At 32.3% G+C, this 19791-nt stretch overlaps 1 protein-coding gene across 1 annotated transcript; it reads left to right on the top strand.

The window, feature by feature from the left end:
• The first annotated feature begins 10 nt into the window (after nucleotides 1-10).
• Nucleotides 11-10960, top strand: LOC149904591 (uncharacterized). Its single transcript, XM_090107326.1, has 4 exons — nucleotides 11-497; nucleotides 5101-5604; nucleotides 8208-8346; nucleotides 10098-10960. Exons 1-4 carry the CDS (start codon nucleotides 294-296, stop codon nucleotides 10403-10405), a joined length of 1155 nt encoding a protein of 384 aa, XP_089963452.1. The 5' UTR covers nucleotides 11-293; the 3' UTR covers nucleotides 10406-10960.
• The last annotated feature ends 8831 nt before the right edge of the window (nucleotides 10961-19791 follow it).

Raw genomic sequence — 19791 nt, 5'->3', positions numbered from 1 at the left:
AGTTTGACAGTTCATAACTTCTCAAACTATTCAATTCAGTAACAAATAACAATCGTGGTTTGTCAAACGTTATTGGTGTTTACTAATATTAGGCTTGTTTCATAAACTTTTCAAAGTTTTCATTTGAACTTACTTTAATTTGTATGTGATGTAGGCACTTAATTCAAATGAGTGATCCAACGACAATTAGTGTACATTGTGTTTGAAGTGTTTTGATTAATTTAACTGCTAAACCGGTTTTATGTGCGTTTGATAGTTGACTGCAGATAGAAGTTTTATGTTTTTCAAATACGATGGCGTTTTCTTTTAGTAAATTAAAGAATATTTTAAATAATAATAAGGATAATCAACTGGCCGGTAGTGGTAGCTTGGAACCAGAGATAGGATTTAAGTTATCATTACATCCAATAAGTAAAAATTTGTTTGTCACTGTTATCGGCGCTCGCAATCTCCCGTCTTTGTTTGGTCTCAGTCGCGCCCACGGATACCTTGTTAAGGTAATTAAATACTGTCATTTAAGATACACAGTTTTCAATTTTTTTTATGAAACTAGGTATAATAGCTTGTATTCTGTGCTTGTATTATTCCATTGACATAGGATTTTTTGTGTAACCAGTAAATATTTAAAATGTAATCCTATCCATGATCCTATCTATACGTCTTAGTTACTATATTTTACGCTAAATCGGCATGTTTAATTTAGAAAATACCTACTTATTGATAACTAGCTTTCCGCCTGCGGCTTCGCCCGCGTTTTCAAAGAAAAACCCGTATAATTCCCGTTCCCGTGGGATTTCCGGGATAAAACCTAGCCTATGTTACTCGTGGATAGGTAATGTAGCTTTCGAATGGTGAAAGAATTTTTAAAATCGGTCCAGTAGTTTATGAGCCTATTCATTACAATCAAACAAACAAAGTTTTCCTCTTTATAATATTAGTGTAGAAAAAACGTAGCTCGTAAGTCGTGACACATAAAAATACTTAATAGGACGTTATGCTCCCTATACAAATTACATAATATATACCTATTTAAATGAATACATAATATTTTCTATTACCTAAATAGGTTAGAGCCACAGAGCATACCTAGTGCTCTAAGGCTACATAAGTAGGTATAAGATTTGATCTAAGAGGATATACCTAGGTACCTATACCTAACCTAGTATATGTTTTAATTAGGTACAGAATTAATAGGTATATATATCATCATACCTCCAAGATACATTCTTTATTCGTTTTGAATTGGTCTAGTTTCGTCACAGCACATTTTCGTTGTTAACCAAAGGTCATGGGTTTGTTCTATATCCAGAGTCCAGACCCAAAAAAGAATAAACCACGTACATAATAATATTCTATACGTGAAAAGTACGTAAAACACGTGGAATACCTACATTATCTACCTACTTACCTAGTTATATCTTGAAGCATTTTTATCCGGAACTCAAGGAAGTAGTTAACTGACTATCTGTAGGTATGAGTTTCCATATAACGATAAGGAAACGAATCTGAATTAGTAGTAGGTACTTATAACTAAACATAAAGACCTAGGTCATCATACTACGGCTCTACCGCCGCGATTTTTAGCCGTGAATTCGGTGATATAAGCCAAGGAAACGAATATAAGCGGTCTCGCTTGCAGTAATTATTCCCGCGACTGATTTAAACAGCAATGTTACAAAATGCTTGCGGGTAGAAATCGTCAATGTGCGGCAAAATTAATTTCCATGGCACAGTACATTGATCATCGGCATCGGCATCGGCACATCGTTTTTTAACCGTAGACTAGTTTGTCTATCTCGCGTAGTTTTGCGGTTTACCGCTTGCGAGATAAAGTGATAGCTGAAGATCCCGTATCTTCAGTCTTGTCAAAAATATATGTGGTTACTGAAGTTAAAGTTATTTTTATAAACGTTTTCAATTTTAATTTCTGCCTTGGATTTCATTCTTTATTTATCTACTTACCTGAAAAAGTAGGTATGTCACGTATTTGCTGCCTCAGCTGGCCATGATTTTTCGTGCGTGTCTATAATATTACGAAGTGGGAAATCAATGGGAACAATATACCTACCTAGGCTTCGTGTTTTTATGCCCCTTAGGTAGATTTATAACTTACTAGCTTTCCACCCGCAGCTTCGCCCGCGTTTTCAAAGAAAAACCCGCATAGTTCCCGTTCACGTGGGATTTCCGGGATAAAAACTACCCTATGTGTTAATTCAAGTTACCCTCTATATGCTATATTTCATTGTAATCGGTTCAGTAGTATTTGCGTGAAAGAGTAACAAACATACACACACAGATCCAACTTCACAAACTTTCGCATTTATAATATTACTAGTAGGATTAGAATATTAGGTATGGCTATGTAACTCTAATAAATAATAATATACTCATTAGGGATGTGGTTTTTGTAAACTTATTACAAATTTCTAAAACTAAAAACTGATTACATTAAAGTAGTATGAAGAATGCCATCACTTAATTCTTTTAATCATTTTTAAGCAATTAACTTTAAAAACAGGCATTTTGTAAAGTACATAAACAAGAGTAAGAAAATGGAATACGTGAGATAGCGTCAAATAGACACAATTTGTACAAAATATACTTTGTACAAGTCATGCAATTATCATTGGTAGAGTTAGGGTGTGGTTCGGGCTCTATCAATTCTAGTTGAACTCGGACGCCTTAACCCATTGACCACCGAGCGCCCCGATCGGGGCGCGACACAATAGATTTTCTATTGTGTCTGTGATTCCGGGGACTGATGGATTGTAATGTTGGACATACGATTTTTGGCTAAAAGTGCCGTACAAGTGAATAAAACTAAACGCCGATCATTTAAATAGTTTAATAAAACCAGCATCAACCATCTTCTATGCCTACTATAATATGTTGTATGAGAAATAGATTTGGAAAGAGTGCTGCAAAAGGAGTATTCTATTTGCATGAAGTATTTGTAGATTCGTCACCAAATCGATCTATATAGACGTCAACGGTGATTATCGTTTTTGTTATCATAGGACCCTTTACATTGTGAACGTCGCGTTATCGGTCTCTTATCTCCGGCTATGCATTTTCGGTGTTCCAATAACTTATTTATAACATTGTACCATGAAATTTCTAATAGGTAATAACATAATAAGCTGTTGGCTATAGGTCAGATTAAATTATTATCTATGTTCTATTTTAGGGTTATATCATTGATATTGAAATACTTACTACCTATACATAAAAATTTTGAACACACATAATTTTTGGTCACTTTCAACACGTTTTGAAATTTCAAAACACAATGGATTTTTAGAGGTTCATTTATATAGACAGCATAACTGAATCCTCATTTAAATAAAATTAAAAATCAATTATTTCTTATTCATGGAAATTTTCGCAATCTAACAAATCGAAATGAATTATTAGATTATTTTCGATTCATCATATTGTTACGAAATAAATTGTTGTCGTTATTGTAAATTATTCATCGTTATTGACGAGTATTGTGAAAACATTGGCCTGCGAAAGGTTATGCCTACATGTGATAACTTACTCTAATAGAAACATGAGACAAATTAGCATCAGTTTGTTGTCCCAACGATTGAGTGAATTGACAAAGTCGAAATAAAATGGTGTTAATTGATAAATATTACAAACCATCTATGAACCATTACATTGTGCCCAAATTGTACCCAAATTGTGCCATACCTAGATGCCAAAATTAGAAAAACAAAACAATGTATTCTGAAATATAGAAATGTTTCTGACAGGTTAAATAGAAGAGAGAGCGATTATCGTTATTAATTTAATGTTATGTCACACAACATTTTACGCACCTTAACATTAATAATGTAATCAAATTTTACCCGTATAGGTAATATGAATTATTATCACCATACAAACATCAAGACGACCACCATCCCCGATCCCTCATAAATTGTTAGTAACACATACGAGTAGGTACCTATAACTATAGAAATAATTAAAAATAATTTTTGTCCTCAGTATATCGATGTCATCCTACCAGTATTATTAATTACCGTTCTGGAGCTTGTTTGATCGGAACTCGATACACCGCAGATACCACAGTACAATATAATAATAGTACCATAGTCCACAGCTAATTTTATTGGATAAGTTTGTCTTACTTCTACGTGCGTATCATATTTCTGTTTTGTAAAGAATACTACTGTATAATTAACTCAATCAATCTTGGTTTTTTATAATCCCACAGCAGGATTAGTGACGCACTAATCCTGCAGCCGAATTTTAAACTATAAATTGAACAAAATAATTATAATATTTAATGAGCATGAAGATCAAGAAAACTCATAGTCTGGATTTTATCCTGAATAGCTGAATTGGTAAAGGCCAAATTCAACGGCAAAATAAAATACTTACGCAAGACAACGCGAACGTTGTTTGAAAAATGTTTTGAAAACATAGCATAATTAATGGTTCTCAAGTAAGGATAATAATTATTCATTGAAATACAGTAGCTTATAACGCCGGTAGTAATTCACTATCGGAGGACAATTAAGCTCCAGTTATGTTAATTAAATTAACGCTCAGATAGCGCTGCAACCCTGTAAGATCGTTAATTTATTTCCCTCTAGATAAAAGTAACAATTAATAACGTATTGCCTTTCAAAGAGAAGAAGATAAACATCGTCAAATTTTAGAATTAGAGTCGTTTCGTATGATGTCCCCTCGATAATGGCAATAGGTTTGTTTATCATTTAAATATTAACTTCAAAATTCCAATAAAAGTTTCCATGTACCAAAGGTCGGGTTGGAGGCCAATAATACGCTAATAAAGCATTAATTTTACTTTAACGTATAATTAGGTCAAAATTCGAAGTATGAGTCCCGAATGAATCCCGATAAAAACATGTTATCAAAATGTCAATGCTGTATTTCCTTCTTATATTTAAAGATCATCCTGAGACGACCTGAAGTAAATTATTCTTTATTGCTAATCGTTTCACAAATGAACACACGACAAACTGTCCTTATTAAATTTCCGTTGTTCAGCGCATACGAAGTTATTAAAACAATTCCCATTCCATAATATTACACATATTATTTACGAACAAATTTGATAATTTTCAGGTTAAAGTTTTCCCTGGGGACAGCAAATATGAGACGACTTTACAAGACAGTTCTTGGCCCGTTTGGAACGAAGATTTTAAATTCCAGCTTAAACCAAAGGATACGAAAAAGCCAAATGAGAAAATCGATCTTCAAAGTCAGCTAGCTGGTCACTTTTTGTCATTGACAATTTATGCATTATTGGAGGCGCCAAAGTTAGAAGGAGACAAAAGAAAAAGCGCTAAAACTTTAGATGCAAAGACAACTATGAAATTAATGAACGATGAAGAACCAAAGACAAAATCCGGACTATTGGAAAAAACATTCAGTAGCTTTAAATCCACTAAAGCTGAGAGTATAACACAAAAATCTATTCTAGAAAAACGAAGAACTGTTGGTGCTGCGACGTGGAATTTTGACTCGAAACTATTTCAGAATGATTTAAAAAATGGTTTAATTGGAACACCTGATATTTGGCGACCAATTAATGCGATAACAAGTGGACTTAATACTATTGATACACGAGTAAGTAAATTCTTTTAAATATTGTTTGTAAATGTTGTATTTGACAAGAATTTAATTTCCACATGACTTTAATCTTATTTTAGGTAGGTAGTTGTTTATCAACATGCACCTGTAGTAATTTAGCACAATGCATTAAAAATAATAATATTAGACCGTTTAATAATTTCTATGGATACAAAATATATGAAATGACGAAATACTTTGAGGCATGCAATCATAGAAAGTGTAAAATTTTTTACTAGCTCTACCAAATTTCAGTAAAACGTTCAATCGCTTTAGCGTTAAAACGTAAACGATAAATACTGTAGACCCAATCCGAGATATTATCAGTATGGGGAGAAGAAGATTATTGTTTTATTCAAGACCAATCTTTACATAGTTTGGAAGTAAAGGGCTCTGAAACTATTTATATTAAAATAAACGAGTTTTGTAAATAGCATTATTAAAATTCATTAGGCATTGTTAAAATTATAGTCACTATAAATTGGGAATATTTTGGATTTCATAGCATTCCTTTCACTGACTTTATAAATCCTACAATTCCAAACCACGTTTAGGTACGTAGTCGAAACACAGGATGAAAGAAAAAGCTATTGTGCTCCAAACAATCTGCCGCGTTGAAGGGTTTTTATTTGATTAGGAACTGTCTGAGAAAATTGCCGCTGCTCTGATATCGATACGATCCACTGCTTTTTGTGTGGGGTTCAATCGCTATAGACTTACTGGATACAATAGCGTCTTTATTGGCTCCCAGTTACTTACCCGTAACTGTTAAATGCTATGGTGGTGAACCAATTTTAATAGAACGTGGACTGAATTTCCTCACCGACATAACTCTATTGCTTGTATAAATATTTTCTGTCGACCCATATACGTTACAGATCACAAAAGTTTACCGTACAGGAGTTATAAATAGGTTCGCTTTTATTTGACGGTAAAGCGATTTTACAGCAACGTTCACATTAAATTGGATAAACATTGTCTGTTGTATAAATTGTAGATAATATATTTAGGCCCAAACTGCGCTACCAAGCTTGCTGCTAAATGTGTTTAATTTCTAAATTATGGACAGCTTTTATTCACGGCAATTACACATAAACAGATAGTTAACATCAGTTCAAAGGCTAACTCGCTAATAGTTTTATTAATTGATGTGGTGAGTCATCAGCAGATTGGGAGTGATTGAGAATTTTAAACAGTCTTGGAGCTCGTGTAGGCACAATAGAATAGTTTTGACCTTGACTCAGCCCAGATAGAGTATGTAACGTATATTATACAGCTGACGTAAGATAACAGCCTTGGGAATCTTTATTAAAGATTTAAAACACTTTTATCGCGCGTAATTCTGCAATGATGTTTTTTGCGAGGAGAGTTTATATTTACCTAAATGACACTTTCCTTATCCAAAAGAATATCTGTTGTTACGCCTTATCAGTTACTATCATTAATTGACATCGTTAAGGATGGAGCGTCAGGCGTAGATTTGAGATATTTCATTTTAATTTAAATGAAATTATACCATAGGTACTTTTATGCATACAGTATTTGAAATTTCATTTTGAATAGGTATAATAACAAGACTTTCATAAATTTCTATGATTTTCTTCAGATCCCATTTCAAATTGAAATATAGTTTTATATAGCTAATCACAAAGTGCATGCACGTTTGCTGCGGGTAATTAAAGTAACGTCCTCACTCGCACACATTGAACCTACATTTTTAATAACTGTGTTATACTATATACTAGGTATCTTTATTAATATTTACTCTTGGCATATCTTTAAATACAGATACATACATCTATATAATAGTCCTTGTCATAAATGGAGTAAATAATTAATAGATATTTGTCACCGTTCAACATCGGTTCTCAATTTGTAGGGTATTTTTATTACGTAGTTAACTAGTTACACAGTTTTAGACGAGGATGTCAATAAACGATTTTACTTCCGCTCCCTTTTTGTCAACATCGTAAAATAAAATTTTGCTTGCTTCTGACCAGGTCTTATGTGTATTTATTACGAAGTTTATCTCTAAGGATATGGATTCAAATTTTATAGTCGCCAATTCAAATGTATGCTGAAAATAAACCTTAAAATGCTGAAAATTGCATTGCATTTCATGTTAAATTATTAAAACATAACAATAATTATTATTATAGCGGGGATTAGGGGAACAGCTGTGTCAAATAGAGATCGATTGTTCATACATCGTTGAACTCCCATATAAATCCGTTCTAATTTGTTGTTTGTCACTTACACGTTTGGCTTTCAAATTATCGGAGAATGGTTAGGGTTAACTGCGTCTATTGTTATTCAAATTAAATTGTTTCAAATGGGCCTTTAGAGGTAACAAGCTTTGAAAAATTAAATTGCGTTGTTTACTGGATTTTCTCAGAATTTGTGTCTCCAATAAAATTGAAAATGTCACTCCTTTAAGTCCAAAAACAGTATATTGTCAAAGAGTTATTTAATTACATGGTTGAAATATTTAATAGAAATGTTTGAGTCAATTGAAATAAGACTCGGATCCTTTATTACAATTCAGCTCCTATGTTTTCAATGTTTGTGATTTAATTAATGAAGACATCAATTATTTTCAGCGCGAAAACAAGAAGGGACAGCTAGAAGTGACGTTGTTATACACGGGTAGTGAAGATGGGTTAAATGATACAGTGCAGCTTACAGTGAACAGACTTCGGTGTAGCGTTCAGACAATGCAAGAACAAGAACAATATAAAGGTAATTACTTATGATTGTCCTCGTGTTTTTGCGTGGAATCTTTTTGCGGAGGTTTTGCGTCCGGTGGCATGGATGTTTTTGATTTTATTTTTAGAATCGTGTGTGGAACTTAACAATTTTATGATGAATTTGAAAACTTTGTTATAAAATATTGAACAAATGATTTCACCTGAACTGAACAACTTCAGGGCGTTTGTGCACTACAAGGAATTTTACTGTCCGGCATGGCACGCCATTAATCTAAATACTAGATTGTGCACTATACAGGGTGTCCCACTGTTGGTATACTAAGCTCAAAGGAGGTTATAGTTTTGCATACGCTGAGTACGTAAAAAATAATTAAAAAATTCCAGACGCATTTTTTTTTCAAATAGATGAATTCTTAAAACTCTATGTGTACACCCATAACAAGCGAGCCGCCCAACTTTGCCACCAGCACGTGAGCTATCGTTTAAGATTATGTTTTCATAGATAAAATGCTCATATTAGAGAAGCGGTATATGCCGGCTGCGCGAAGCTAGAGAAGAAAACATGGATTTTCAGGAAAAATTTAGCAAAAAATTTTGGACGTACATAATTTTGTTTTAAAGTATTTTTTACGTGATCAGTGTATGCAAAACTACAAGTTCCTTCGCGCTTAGTATACCAATAGTGGGACACCCTGTATACATGTATGTAATTTTACTGTCCGACATTTCACTTTTCCCTATTTCGGATGGTTTTTTGTGTCTACCACAGAGCAAGTAATATAGTAATGTCTACCTACGAGTCGCTGTATAATTGTTTTCAAATGCCCTATAATTATTATTTAAGTAAGTGTTGGTAAGTTAAAGTTCAAGTGGGAATAGCTCCTCGTCGCCGATTAAAATAAATAAGTGAAACACACATTTTAAATCTCTTACGGAACTTTACTTTTTATTATAACGAAGTAAGTAATATAATATTTCATATTCTATATTTTGTACTCGTTTCTTGTAAAATGTAAAAACAATCATACCAATACCGCCAAACTTCCTTGAACTGTACCACACTGATCCGAGTAAAGACGGACAGGTGCACAAGCCATTTCATCGGTTTTTTCATGCCACACTGGACCGTAAAAAATCGGATTACCCAACAGTAAAATTCCTTGTAGTGCACAAACGCCCTCACAAAGTCAAAAAGAATAATTTTGATTTTTTTATATTTATAATTTGTATGACCTATTTCAAAGTAAAACCATATTCTGGCTGAATATATATCTTTATTTCATGTACTTTGATACATTTGCAGCTTACGTTAATTTATACCTTTTTTATTTATTTATTATAAAATATGCTAACATTCATACTTAACGTCTATTATAAAATTAACAGTTTGCGAAGCGTAACGTGCTTTGTTTATTGATATAGAGAGAGTGGTTTTCCTGGTTTGGACGTGCTTTGAATCAAGGTACATCCGATTGAACTTCAAACTAATACGTACCAACTGTACGTCACATGTTTTATTAAAGGGAAAGTGAGCAATAGTTTTCAGTTCAAACTGCTATTTATCATTTAAGTTGATTCGTCTTTTTCCAAATTTCCGGGCATTATGTTTGACAACCTGAATCTCAAATGATACATCTTTTAAATAGTATATTTGTAGATATTTCCAAATATTCATCTGTTTTATAAGTATGTATTACGATACTAATACCTGGTATCAAATGGGCAATCGTCGTTTATTGAAATTTGTCCAACAGCTTATATTGGCATTGACCTCTGTTTCAGCGCCCCTCTATTTGAAGGCGACAATATTGGAAGCGAATAAAGCGGAGTGCTACTGGAAAAGCGATAGATTCGCTCCAACAATATCGGCCAGATGGGATCCCAAGTCCGCAACCGTGAAGCTATCAGTGTTCAAAGCGAACTTGAACAAAGTTAGCATTTACATTAGTCTCGGTTGTAAAACTAAAATGGCGAAAAAAGAAATTCTAGGGAAGGCACTCATCGATGACAAATCCGCGTATGCAGACAGTTGGAGCGAAATTTTGAGGCAGCCAGGAGTGCCGAAAACTTTTTGGGTTAATTTTGAGTGATAAGTAGATATGGCTTTTTCAACTCGTGACATTTTTCTCATGAACAAGTAAATGTAACCAAATGTATGTTATTTAGTATTTTTTAAGTTTTACTTATTTGTTAATGTGTACTTTGTTTTCTATTGTTGTTGGTAATTCACACTGGGTAATTCCATCCGTAATATTATTTTGCGGATGATAACGGAATCCTTAAAAATATAAACTTTTAATATCGTCGTAAATTTGATGCTTTTAAGTAAATATATATACCCAATAGGTACTTTACATACAAATATTTATACCCTATATGTGATTACCCCAAAACATTTAAAATAACATTTTTGCGTAAGTATAACTACTGAAGTTAAAGTTACAACGTGTATTTCATATCTCAAATTTTGAAGGTGTATTACTAGGACACATATTGATGACACAATTATGAATAAGAAAATCTAACTCGTAAATATAATAAAAGCGCACATAATTAACTTTTCCATTTAGTTTAAATATACATGAAACAATTAAATTAAAATTGACTTTGAATCTTAAACGGTTTGCTCCTTTAAGAATGAACCTTCGAGAACTTACCCGAATTATCAGACAACCCTTGAAAATTTAAAAATTACTAATAAATCTCGTGTTATACAACTAATTTTGACTACAAATGGATATGTTTTGTTTATAATATACGTGTATTATGTAAATTTGTGCAACATAGGTAATAATTAATCAATAGATACTATGTTATATCTTAATATTATTCTCCACTCGACGTTTTTCACAATTTCTTTTAGGTATTATAAGTATCATCTTTTTACTGTCTATACGTAGATAACTTTTTAAATGAAAATATGAAAATTTGCAAAGAATATACACGCATTATTGAACAATGTCCGTCCATATTAAAAGAACTGCTTTTGGTATATTAATTAATTATATAATATATAATGACGTAATATATGAGTGTTAAAAAGCTTTAATGTATCGTGTGCCGTATTGAGATGTAATAATTAATATTTGTAATGAAATTTTCTTTTTTTACAAAAGACCGTAGGTATTTTATTAATGTCAATAAACACTTTAGTAGGTAATCTTTCCGTTGATTGACAAATGCTCGAAATTATATATTTTTTTCTGCACACAAATTTTAAATGCTAAGTATTTGTAAAAATAAAAAAGACGGGTTGCACTCCGGGAGTGCCGGCAGAAGTGAAAACTTGATTATTAACGTTGAGCATGTCTTACGCTTTTTCGATCAGCCCCCCTAGACAAGTGGCTTTCTATTAGCGTAAAGTTCAATAAAATAGATTATGAATGTATGAGATTGACGTTTGATTACGACGACGACGACGTTTGATTACGTCAATCTCATACATTCATAATCTATTCTATTGAACTTTACGCTAATAGAAAGCCACTTGTCTAGGGGGGCTGGTCAGGTGTCCTGACGCGAGTTTAAGATTTTATACCCAACGCCGCTAAAGAAGTTTTCACTTCAATAATTTATTCGTGCTTCAGTTACAGCATATTTATTCAGATTGTCATATTATTATTGATATCTTTAATAAACAATATAAATTTCAAAAGTGTTTTATTTACGCTTCAAAGCGATGTTCAAATGATAATCACAATAAGATGTACCTCAAGCATCAAGGATTTTCCTCGTAAAAAATACAAGGTTGAAGCTTCTAGAGAAAATTAGATCATGTATTTGAAACAATTAGATTATTTATAAAAAACTGCATTCAACGATTTCGAAAAATTCGCATACCACCCCCTGGAATCGAACCACATAAAAGTCTGTTAAACTTAGGTAGGTACACACTAGTTATTTTTTTTCTATTGAGATAATCTTCAAACTTTAATAAATGCCGTAAATTCCGGGCATACCTTCAATCTGCTGCATCCAAATAGTTTCCAAAAAATCCCACCTGTGTAAGTAGGTAAGTAGATATAACCAATTATGTACCAAAGAACTCTTCAAATAACTATAGCTAACTTAGATAAGAAACTAGGTAATTCAAAAGGGAATCTAAATTGAAGGGTCACTCATACATAATCAATTCAGGTGAAACTTGTAAAAATATTTTTTCAAGAAGTCAAGAACCAGATAATTTAATTATTACTTTTTCTTCAAATCACTTAGACATTACGCAGTTTTCTGCGTGGGTGATTAAGATTTAAGAGCTTTATTATTTCCTTTATATCAGAAAAATGCTCGAAAACGGAAATATTTGATAAGTTATAAATAAATACATACAAATCTATGCCAAAATTCCAATATTATTTAAATAAATAATTATAATATTTGTTATTAAATTCTATGTTAAATTCGTTGTAGGTATGCTATGTTAAATATTTCAGTAGTTAAAATTAACATTAATACTTACCGGTCAAATGTGGCTACTTGACCACATTTTTTTACTTTTTCTTAGCTAACTTATTTATGTTAAACTTTTATTAACATTTTATGATTTGTTCATGTCATGAATGATTTCATCATTCACTTTTACTAGGTATTTCCTTAAAATATATTGAATCTGACATTATTTACAAATAAACGTAATACAGGTCAAGTTGACACTGATGTGGTATCTTGACCTTGCACATCAGTTTTCATAGGTAGATGCTTAATATTCTTGTTTTAGGCTAAGTTGCTATTACTTTTTAAGTCTTCGACTTTTTAAATATTGCAGCCCGAAGCTTTACAATAAACTGTTAGGCTCTGGCTACCTGGTCAAGTTGCCACGGGATTTGTAATGATTTCATACAAAGCATTACATGTCGGATAGGGTTGTCACAAATAAGACACAAATTTTAATGAACTATTTATTTATTAAACTAAATTTAATACATATGTATATGTATATTACTTAATACTTATAGGTATTTATTAATAGGTAAGGAAACATTTATTTTTCATTAGAAATATGCTAAATCGTTGTCATCAAAGAGAGTATAAGTATCTGGATTGTCCGAAATTTGCAGCAAATTTATTGATTTTACTATGCAAAACTCGAAACAGATAAAAAAAGGAAAAAATACAGTCACGTTATTTTTTGTGTCAACCCTAGGCGTCGGTCAAGTTGCCACGCAGCGGTCAATGGCAACTTGACCTAACCTGAGGCATCAATGCCCAAGCAAATATTTCGACAGATGAGCCTAAAATTGGATAGTTCCCACTGTAAAATCAATCTCTAGGGTTTATTACACAACATATCAAAACTGTACTCACCTGAGATGTGCAGTTTAAGCTCTACAAACATAATAATACTGACACCGGCAAAAGATCCTTAGTCACAGTCACACTTCGATACGTTATATTGCGAGAACCAACAGCGTTACCGCTTTAAAATTAAAATATGTTGCCAATTAATATTTTAAAAACCTACCAACATCGATACGTTAGGTCAATTTGCTTTCAATTCTACAAAATTTGATATTTTGTTGTTAAACGGAAGGTGTGGTCAAGTTGCCAAGTAAAGGTCAAGTAGCCACATTTGACGGTACTATATTTACTGAAACAATGTTGGAAATAGTGTTCAAATAAATAATTCAACTAAACATGTTCATTCGGTTTGCTTCTGCTGGCATATAACTTCGTTAGCTAAGTTTCAAATAGATTTGAACTTCACCTGAACTTAGAATTCTATTTAGGTATGTACTACACCTACATTGCGTGACTTGATAAGACACCTTTGCTCGCATTATTTTACACGTGTACTTTTTTTAGGAGTACGTATTCCTGAAAATACGTATCTATGAAATTAAAAATATATTAAAATATATGCAGTTATAGGTATCGGTAGGATGTTAATTGTTAAGGTAAGTTTCCCTCACATACAGGCTAAGCAGTAAGCATAGAGATGCTTAATTTACATAGGTTTATATATTTATTCAAAATTACAAATTTTGAATAAATTTGTAATTTTGAATATTATGCGGGTTTTTCTTTGTTTCCGCCTGGGCCGCGGCCGCGCCTACGTTTTCAAAGAAAAACCCGCAAAGTTCCCGTTCCCGTGAGATTTCCGGGATAAAACCTATCCTATGTGTTAATCTCAGTTATATATATTGTGTGCTAAATTTCATTGTAATCGGTTTAGTAGTATTTGCGTGAAAGAGTAACAATAAACAAACACACACATACAAATCCTCACAAACTTTCGCATTTATAATATTAGTAGGATGATACGTATTTAAAAGATACGTATAATGTATATACAAATTTAATTTTATTATACTCCAAAGGTACAAAAATAAACGTATGCTTAATAAAATATACGTAGCGCCTTTGAAAAATTTCTAGCAAAATCATGAAGAAGCGTTTCGTGTAATTTCATCACGGTTTTATTTTGCTTGAATAATAATGCAAAGCCGTAAATGTTTAGAACATTAAAGTATAAATATATCCATACTAATATTATAAATGCGAAAGTAACTCTGTCTGTCTGTCTGTTACTCCATCACGCCTAAACTACTGAACCAATTTTCATGAAATTTGGTATGGAGATATTTTGATACCCGAGAAAGGACATAGGCTAGGTACTTTTTATCCCGGGAAAATGACGCAATCCCGGAAATCCCACGGGAACGGGAACTATGCGGGTTTTTCTTTGACTGCGCGGGCGAAAACCTAGTCTACAATAATTCCGTCTCGTTCAGTTTAATATTAATCGACACGGAAATATTATTTTATGAAAATATGAAAGTTAAGTTAAGCTAGCATGACATATTTGCATGCATTGCATAATTTTTAAGATAGGCTTTAGTTTTGATACCTATTCATTTTATAAAATAAAGGCTCTGTATGCAAATCTATAACAAGCATAAATCTACCTTGTCATGATGAATATTTATACAGTTACATTATAAAATGTATTGTTCACTTTTAGAATTAATTTTTTGTATGAGATTATAAGTCTTATTGAAGTTTGTCCAGAAAAAAATAGTCTTACGAAATTTTCGTCAGATTTTTCAAATTTATAAGCTGGTAATTTACCCGCCGGCGTGTTTGAGTTGAATATTTCTGGTTCATACTGAATAAATTATTATCTTCGACCTTTTCTTTATTCCAACTTTCCTTATTGTAAACTTAAAAATAAACGAAGACAAAAATCAACATCCGTCATAATCTGAGCAGTGAGCATACTTTTATTTCCTTCCCTTTCTTTTTACTTAGGTATAGGTAGGTATCTAATTTCTATTTCTATTACGTAAGCAATAATAAACGTTTATTTATATGTTAATGTACCTACTTTGTATTAGATCAGTGTCACGCCGCACGCGTATTCCCTTCCTACGCCTTCCCTTAATCCTTATTATGAATAATGTAACGTGTTAAGGTATTTAATGGAAACATCATATTCAGATCACATCCCAATACATTAATACGCATCACTTAATTGATATAATATTATTGGCAGATTTCAACTTAGTTTTTAAAGGATAGAAAGGCGTACGAAAGGCCTAAATAGATGGATCACTAGTAGGTACCTAAGCCATATTATCAATATTATGGACACATCACACAGATCACAGAAAATGGTTGTGTGGTTATGGATAATAATAAAATAGTCATTTATTTACAATATTTATTGTAAGGACTGTGGCACAAAAAAATTATTAAATCTGATAAATCTAACGCATAGTAATTAAAAAAAAGTCTGAATGAAAAGAGGTATCACGAGCAAAGCCGTGGAAGTGTGTTCATTAAAATATAAATATTTTCTTAGAACGAAAAATAAACAGCGTGAATATAAATATTTTCACATAACATAAATAATGTATTACACTGCAAAATTCAGATCCAGCTCGTGCAGAGCTGCTAAATGTGTTATAATGTTAATAGCTCAATTTACCAACTGAGAGTGACGCTTTTGAGATTAAATCAGGTTATATCTAAAGTTTAATCCTGTTGTGCTAAAGAGAATGGCTAGAAAAGCACGTAGGTATTTGCGAAAATAATATTTATGACACTTATTATGTACAGATTCAATAATAATTATGTACAGATTAAAATATCGTAGGAATAATGTGGTTCAAGCTTATTTTTTTCCTAATAAGAATCTGGCTATATTTTCTCGTCGTCAGACGTCTCATTTGAATTTCCAATGTCGAAAGTAACTCTGTCTGTCTGTCTGTTACTCAATCACGCCTAAACTACTGAACCAATTTGCATTTAATTTGGTATGGAGATATTTTGATACCCGAGAAAGGACATAGGCTACCTTTTATTGGAAATATGTACCACGGGCGAAGCCGGGGCGGACATCTAGTAACTAATAAGTGGGCATGTGTATTGGTTAAGCTTCATTAATTTAAATTTCATTAGGTTCTATTTTCGGTTAATAAATTAACCAAAATAGAACCTAATGAAATTTCTACGAAGAGGTAAATGATTACTAGAACTACGACTTATGAGTTAAGTAAAACATGCAAATTATAATGAAAATTCCAATGCAATTATAAATAACGATAACGAAAATATTTTAAAGACCTTGACATTAACATTGTATCAGTTTTTAAAGCAGAAATAGAACCCTCACTAGTAGTAAAATAAATAAAGTGACGTGATGAACGTTGCAGGCTGCAGAACTTTCTGATTTGTTGAAGACCTAACACCTACGCGTTTGAGATAAATTTACTGAGTTTCCCATTAACACGTTCAAGACGGGGCCCGATTTTGGCTACTTATCGTTGGGCCGGCATAGGGCTTAGAAGACCTGTTGGTGAACTTCATTTACGGCCGGCATCAGGTGGAAAGGACCTGTTACACCTTTTGACATTAAAATCAAATGTGTCATCCAGTTGAAGACTTTTTTGAAAATTCTTTCTTGAAATGTATTGATAATGAATCACTGCATAACAACATTAGACCCGTTTTTGAAAAAAATATCATTAAAGGAGGTTAAATTAGTAGTAAAATTATAGGATCTTATACACCTGATCCCGGCACTAGTGAATATGATTGCTAGTGATGTCAAATGAATCGACTATATAATTTAAAAAAATCAATTCATTTTTACCTCAAAAACAGTATGCGCTTCATTATAACAGTTATGACAATACGAGGGTGAATCAAAAAGTTCTTGGAATCACTATAAAAATGTAAAATCTATTTTCCAAAATTTGTTTTTCTCTTTGTAAAAAATGTTTTTTCTAACTATCAAAAATCTCAACCACGGCTACCATTGCCGCATCATAATCGTAAAATTTTGTTAGATATATAATAATAGATGTCAATACAATATCGCAACGTCTAATTATTATGCACATCACTAATTAACTGACCTGTCACCAAGGGCCGGCTATCGGGTTATCAGGCATCGGGTCTTTTAGATCCGATATCCGTCCTGCAAGGACAAAATTTCTTTGCAGGCCGTATCAGGTCTTTAAGATCCGATACAATATTTTTCCTTTTATGGGTACTATTTAGTGGCAGAATTCCAGTCAATATATCTGTCACACTCTCACTACAAAAAATCCTAAAGTAAACTACCCCGGCCCATGCGATAGCAATAGAAATCTCTCTCCGGCCCGCGCGAATAGTTCACTTCAGGTGTTTTCGACCCGATGCCGTACTGAACGTGTTAATGAGTTCAGTATTATAGCGGTTAGTTATGAATATTGAATATACAAAATTATTTCCATAGAATTCACACGCGTGCACTCATGTGATGTTTTGATTGTGGTTTATGGTTATCTCTCTTATTTCTATGTGTATATTTGAAATTAATTCAATAATTTTATTGAATACCACAATTTAAATATATTTGAGAATATTGTATCAATCACATTTGAATGTTTATAATCTAGTTATTAGCTGATTAATTATAAAAAAATAGGATTTAGGATAAAATTAGGAATATTGGATACGGATAGATTATAAAAAATCTAGAATAATAAAAAGAAATCTTTCTAAGCTAAAATTTTATACAATTTTCATTTTACAATTTGTTGTATTTTAATAAAAAGATACGAGGAAAAATGAATGTAATCTAATGAGAGCACACAATGTTGCTTAGGTATTGTTTTAACATAAAAGACTAGCATTACATTCATTACATACAAATATGTTTACCTACGCTATATAAAATCGTATTAAAAGCTGCACGTGTTTATAAAACAAGATTAAATAATATAATAGTAATATTAAATCTATTCTATAATATTAAAAAGCTGAAGAGATTGTTTGTTTGTTTGAACGCGCTAATCTCGGGGACTATACTGGTGCGATTAGAAAAATTCTTTCGGTGTTATATAGCCCATTTATTGAGGAAGGCTATAGGAGCATAGGATACTAGATTTCCGCCCGCGGCTTCGCCCGCGTTTTCAAAGGAAAACCCGCATATTTCCCGTTCCCGTGGGATTTCCGGGATAAAACGTATCCTATGTGCTAAATTTCATTGTAATCGGTTCCATAGTTTTTACGTGAAAGAGTAACAAACATCCATACATCCATACTTACAAACTTTCGCCTCTATAATAGTAGTAGGATATAATATATCATCTCGCTAAAGACCAACAGGAGAGGAGCACTACGGGCAAAACAGTGGAGCACAGCTAGTGTAAAATATAATATTATAACATAATTGATGTAGGACTTTAATATTTGAACCCGTGACGAACTATTTAGCGAACGCAACAATTTGCGTGTCAAGTCTTTCTGAGTTTACAAATTGCTCTAATAGACAGATTGATTAAATATTTTGGGCGAAGAGTAATAATACAATCAAAGAAATCTAAATAACAAGGCACTTTAGATTTCTATGAATACAATTGGTGTTGCCGTGGATTTATAAACTTGGTTCGTTCGAGGAAAATGACAGCACATGACAGGTCATTTTCCTCGGCAAAGCCACGTCCACACTGACGTGCCTCGCGAGGCTGCTCGCACTATGGAGACCCGCTTAAAGATATTTCGTTGGAGACAAATGTTTAGTAACAATAGTATAACTTAATTTGTATACGTCCTCCATACTAATATCATTGTTTCAACCTTTCATATTTAACATACGATGTCCTAAGTAAATAAACAATTGGCTTTATCATCGTATAACCTTACAATATGCAAATTAACTCTTTAAAATATGAAATTTCAAATAAACGAGATAAGACGTAAGTATATACTTACCATTGTTATAAAAATGAAATGATATGATAATATGCAAACAATTCGTGTGATGTGACCTTTATGAATAGGAAATAGAAGGAAGTATGAATAAACGAAAAAAATATTGCCAATCTTTTCATGTTTTTATTCTCAAGAGATATTAATTAAATAAACAATATTGGAGGGTTAAGTACTACATTTTTAGGGTTATTTATAAAACTTATCAAATAAAAATAAGTATATTAATGAAAGTATTTTTTTTTCATGATTCTTTTCAGTCCCATATATCTACTAT

The sequence above is a fragment of the Colias eurytheme genome, chromosome 11, assembly GCF_061535395.1.
Source record: "Colias eurytheme isolate Ceu_HAF_F1 chromosome 11, ilColEury1 Martin Lab GWU primary, whole genome shotgun sequence".
Lineage (NCBI taxonomy): Eukaryota > Metazoa > Arthropoda > Insecta > Lepidoptera > Pieridae > Colias > Colias eurytheme.
Note: the sequence above shows the minus strand (reverse complement) of the source record. Positions and strands in the feature narration are given on the sequence as shown.

Excerpts from the sequence above, each read along its gene's own strand:
- LOC149904591 (XM_090107326.1), top strand. The coding sequence starts at position 294 with ATGGCGTTTTCTTTTAGTAAATTAAAGAATATTTTAAATAATAATAAG. Across the intron at positions 5,605-8,207 it reads TTAATACTATTGATACACGA|CGCGAAAACAAGAAGGGACA; the intron begins GTAAGTAAATTC and ends AATTATTTTCAG. Across the intron at positions 8,347-10,097 it reads AGAACAAGAACAATATAAAG|CGCCCCTCTATTTGAAGGCG; the intron begins GTAATTACTTAT and ends CCTCTGTTTCAG.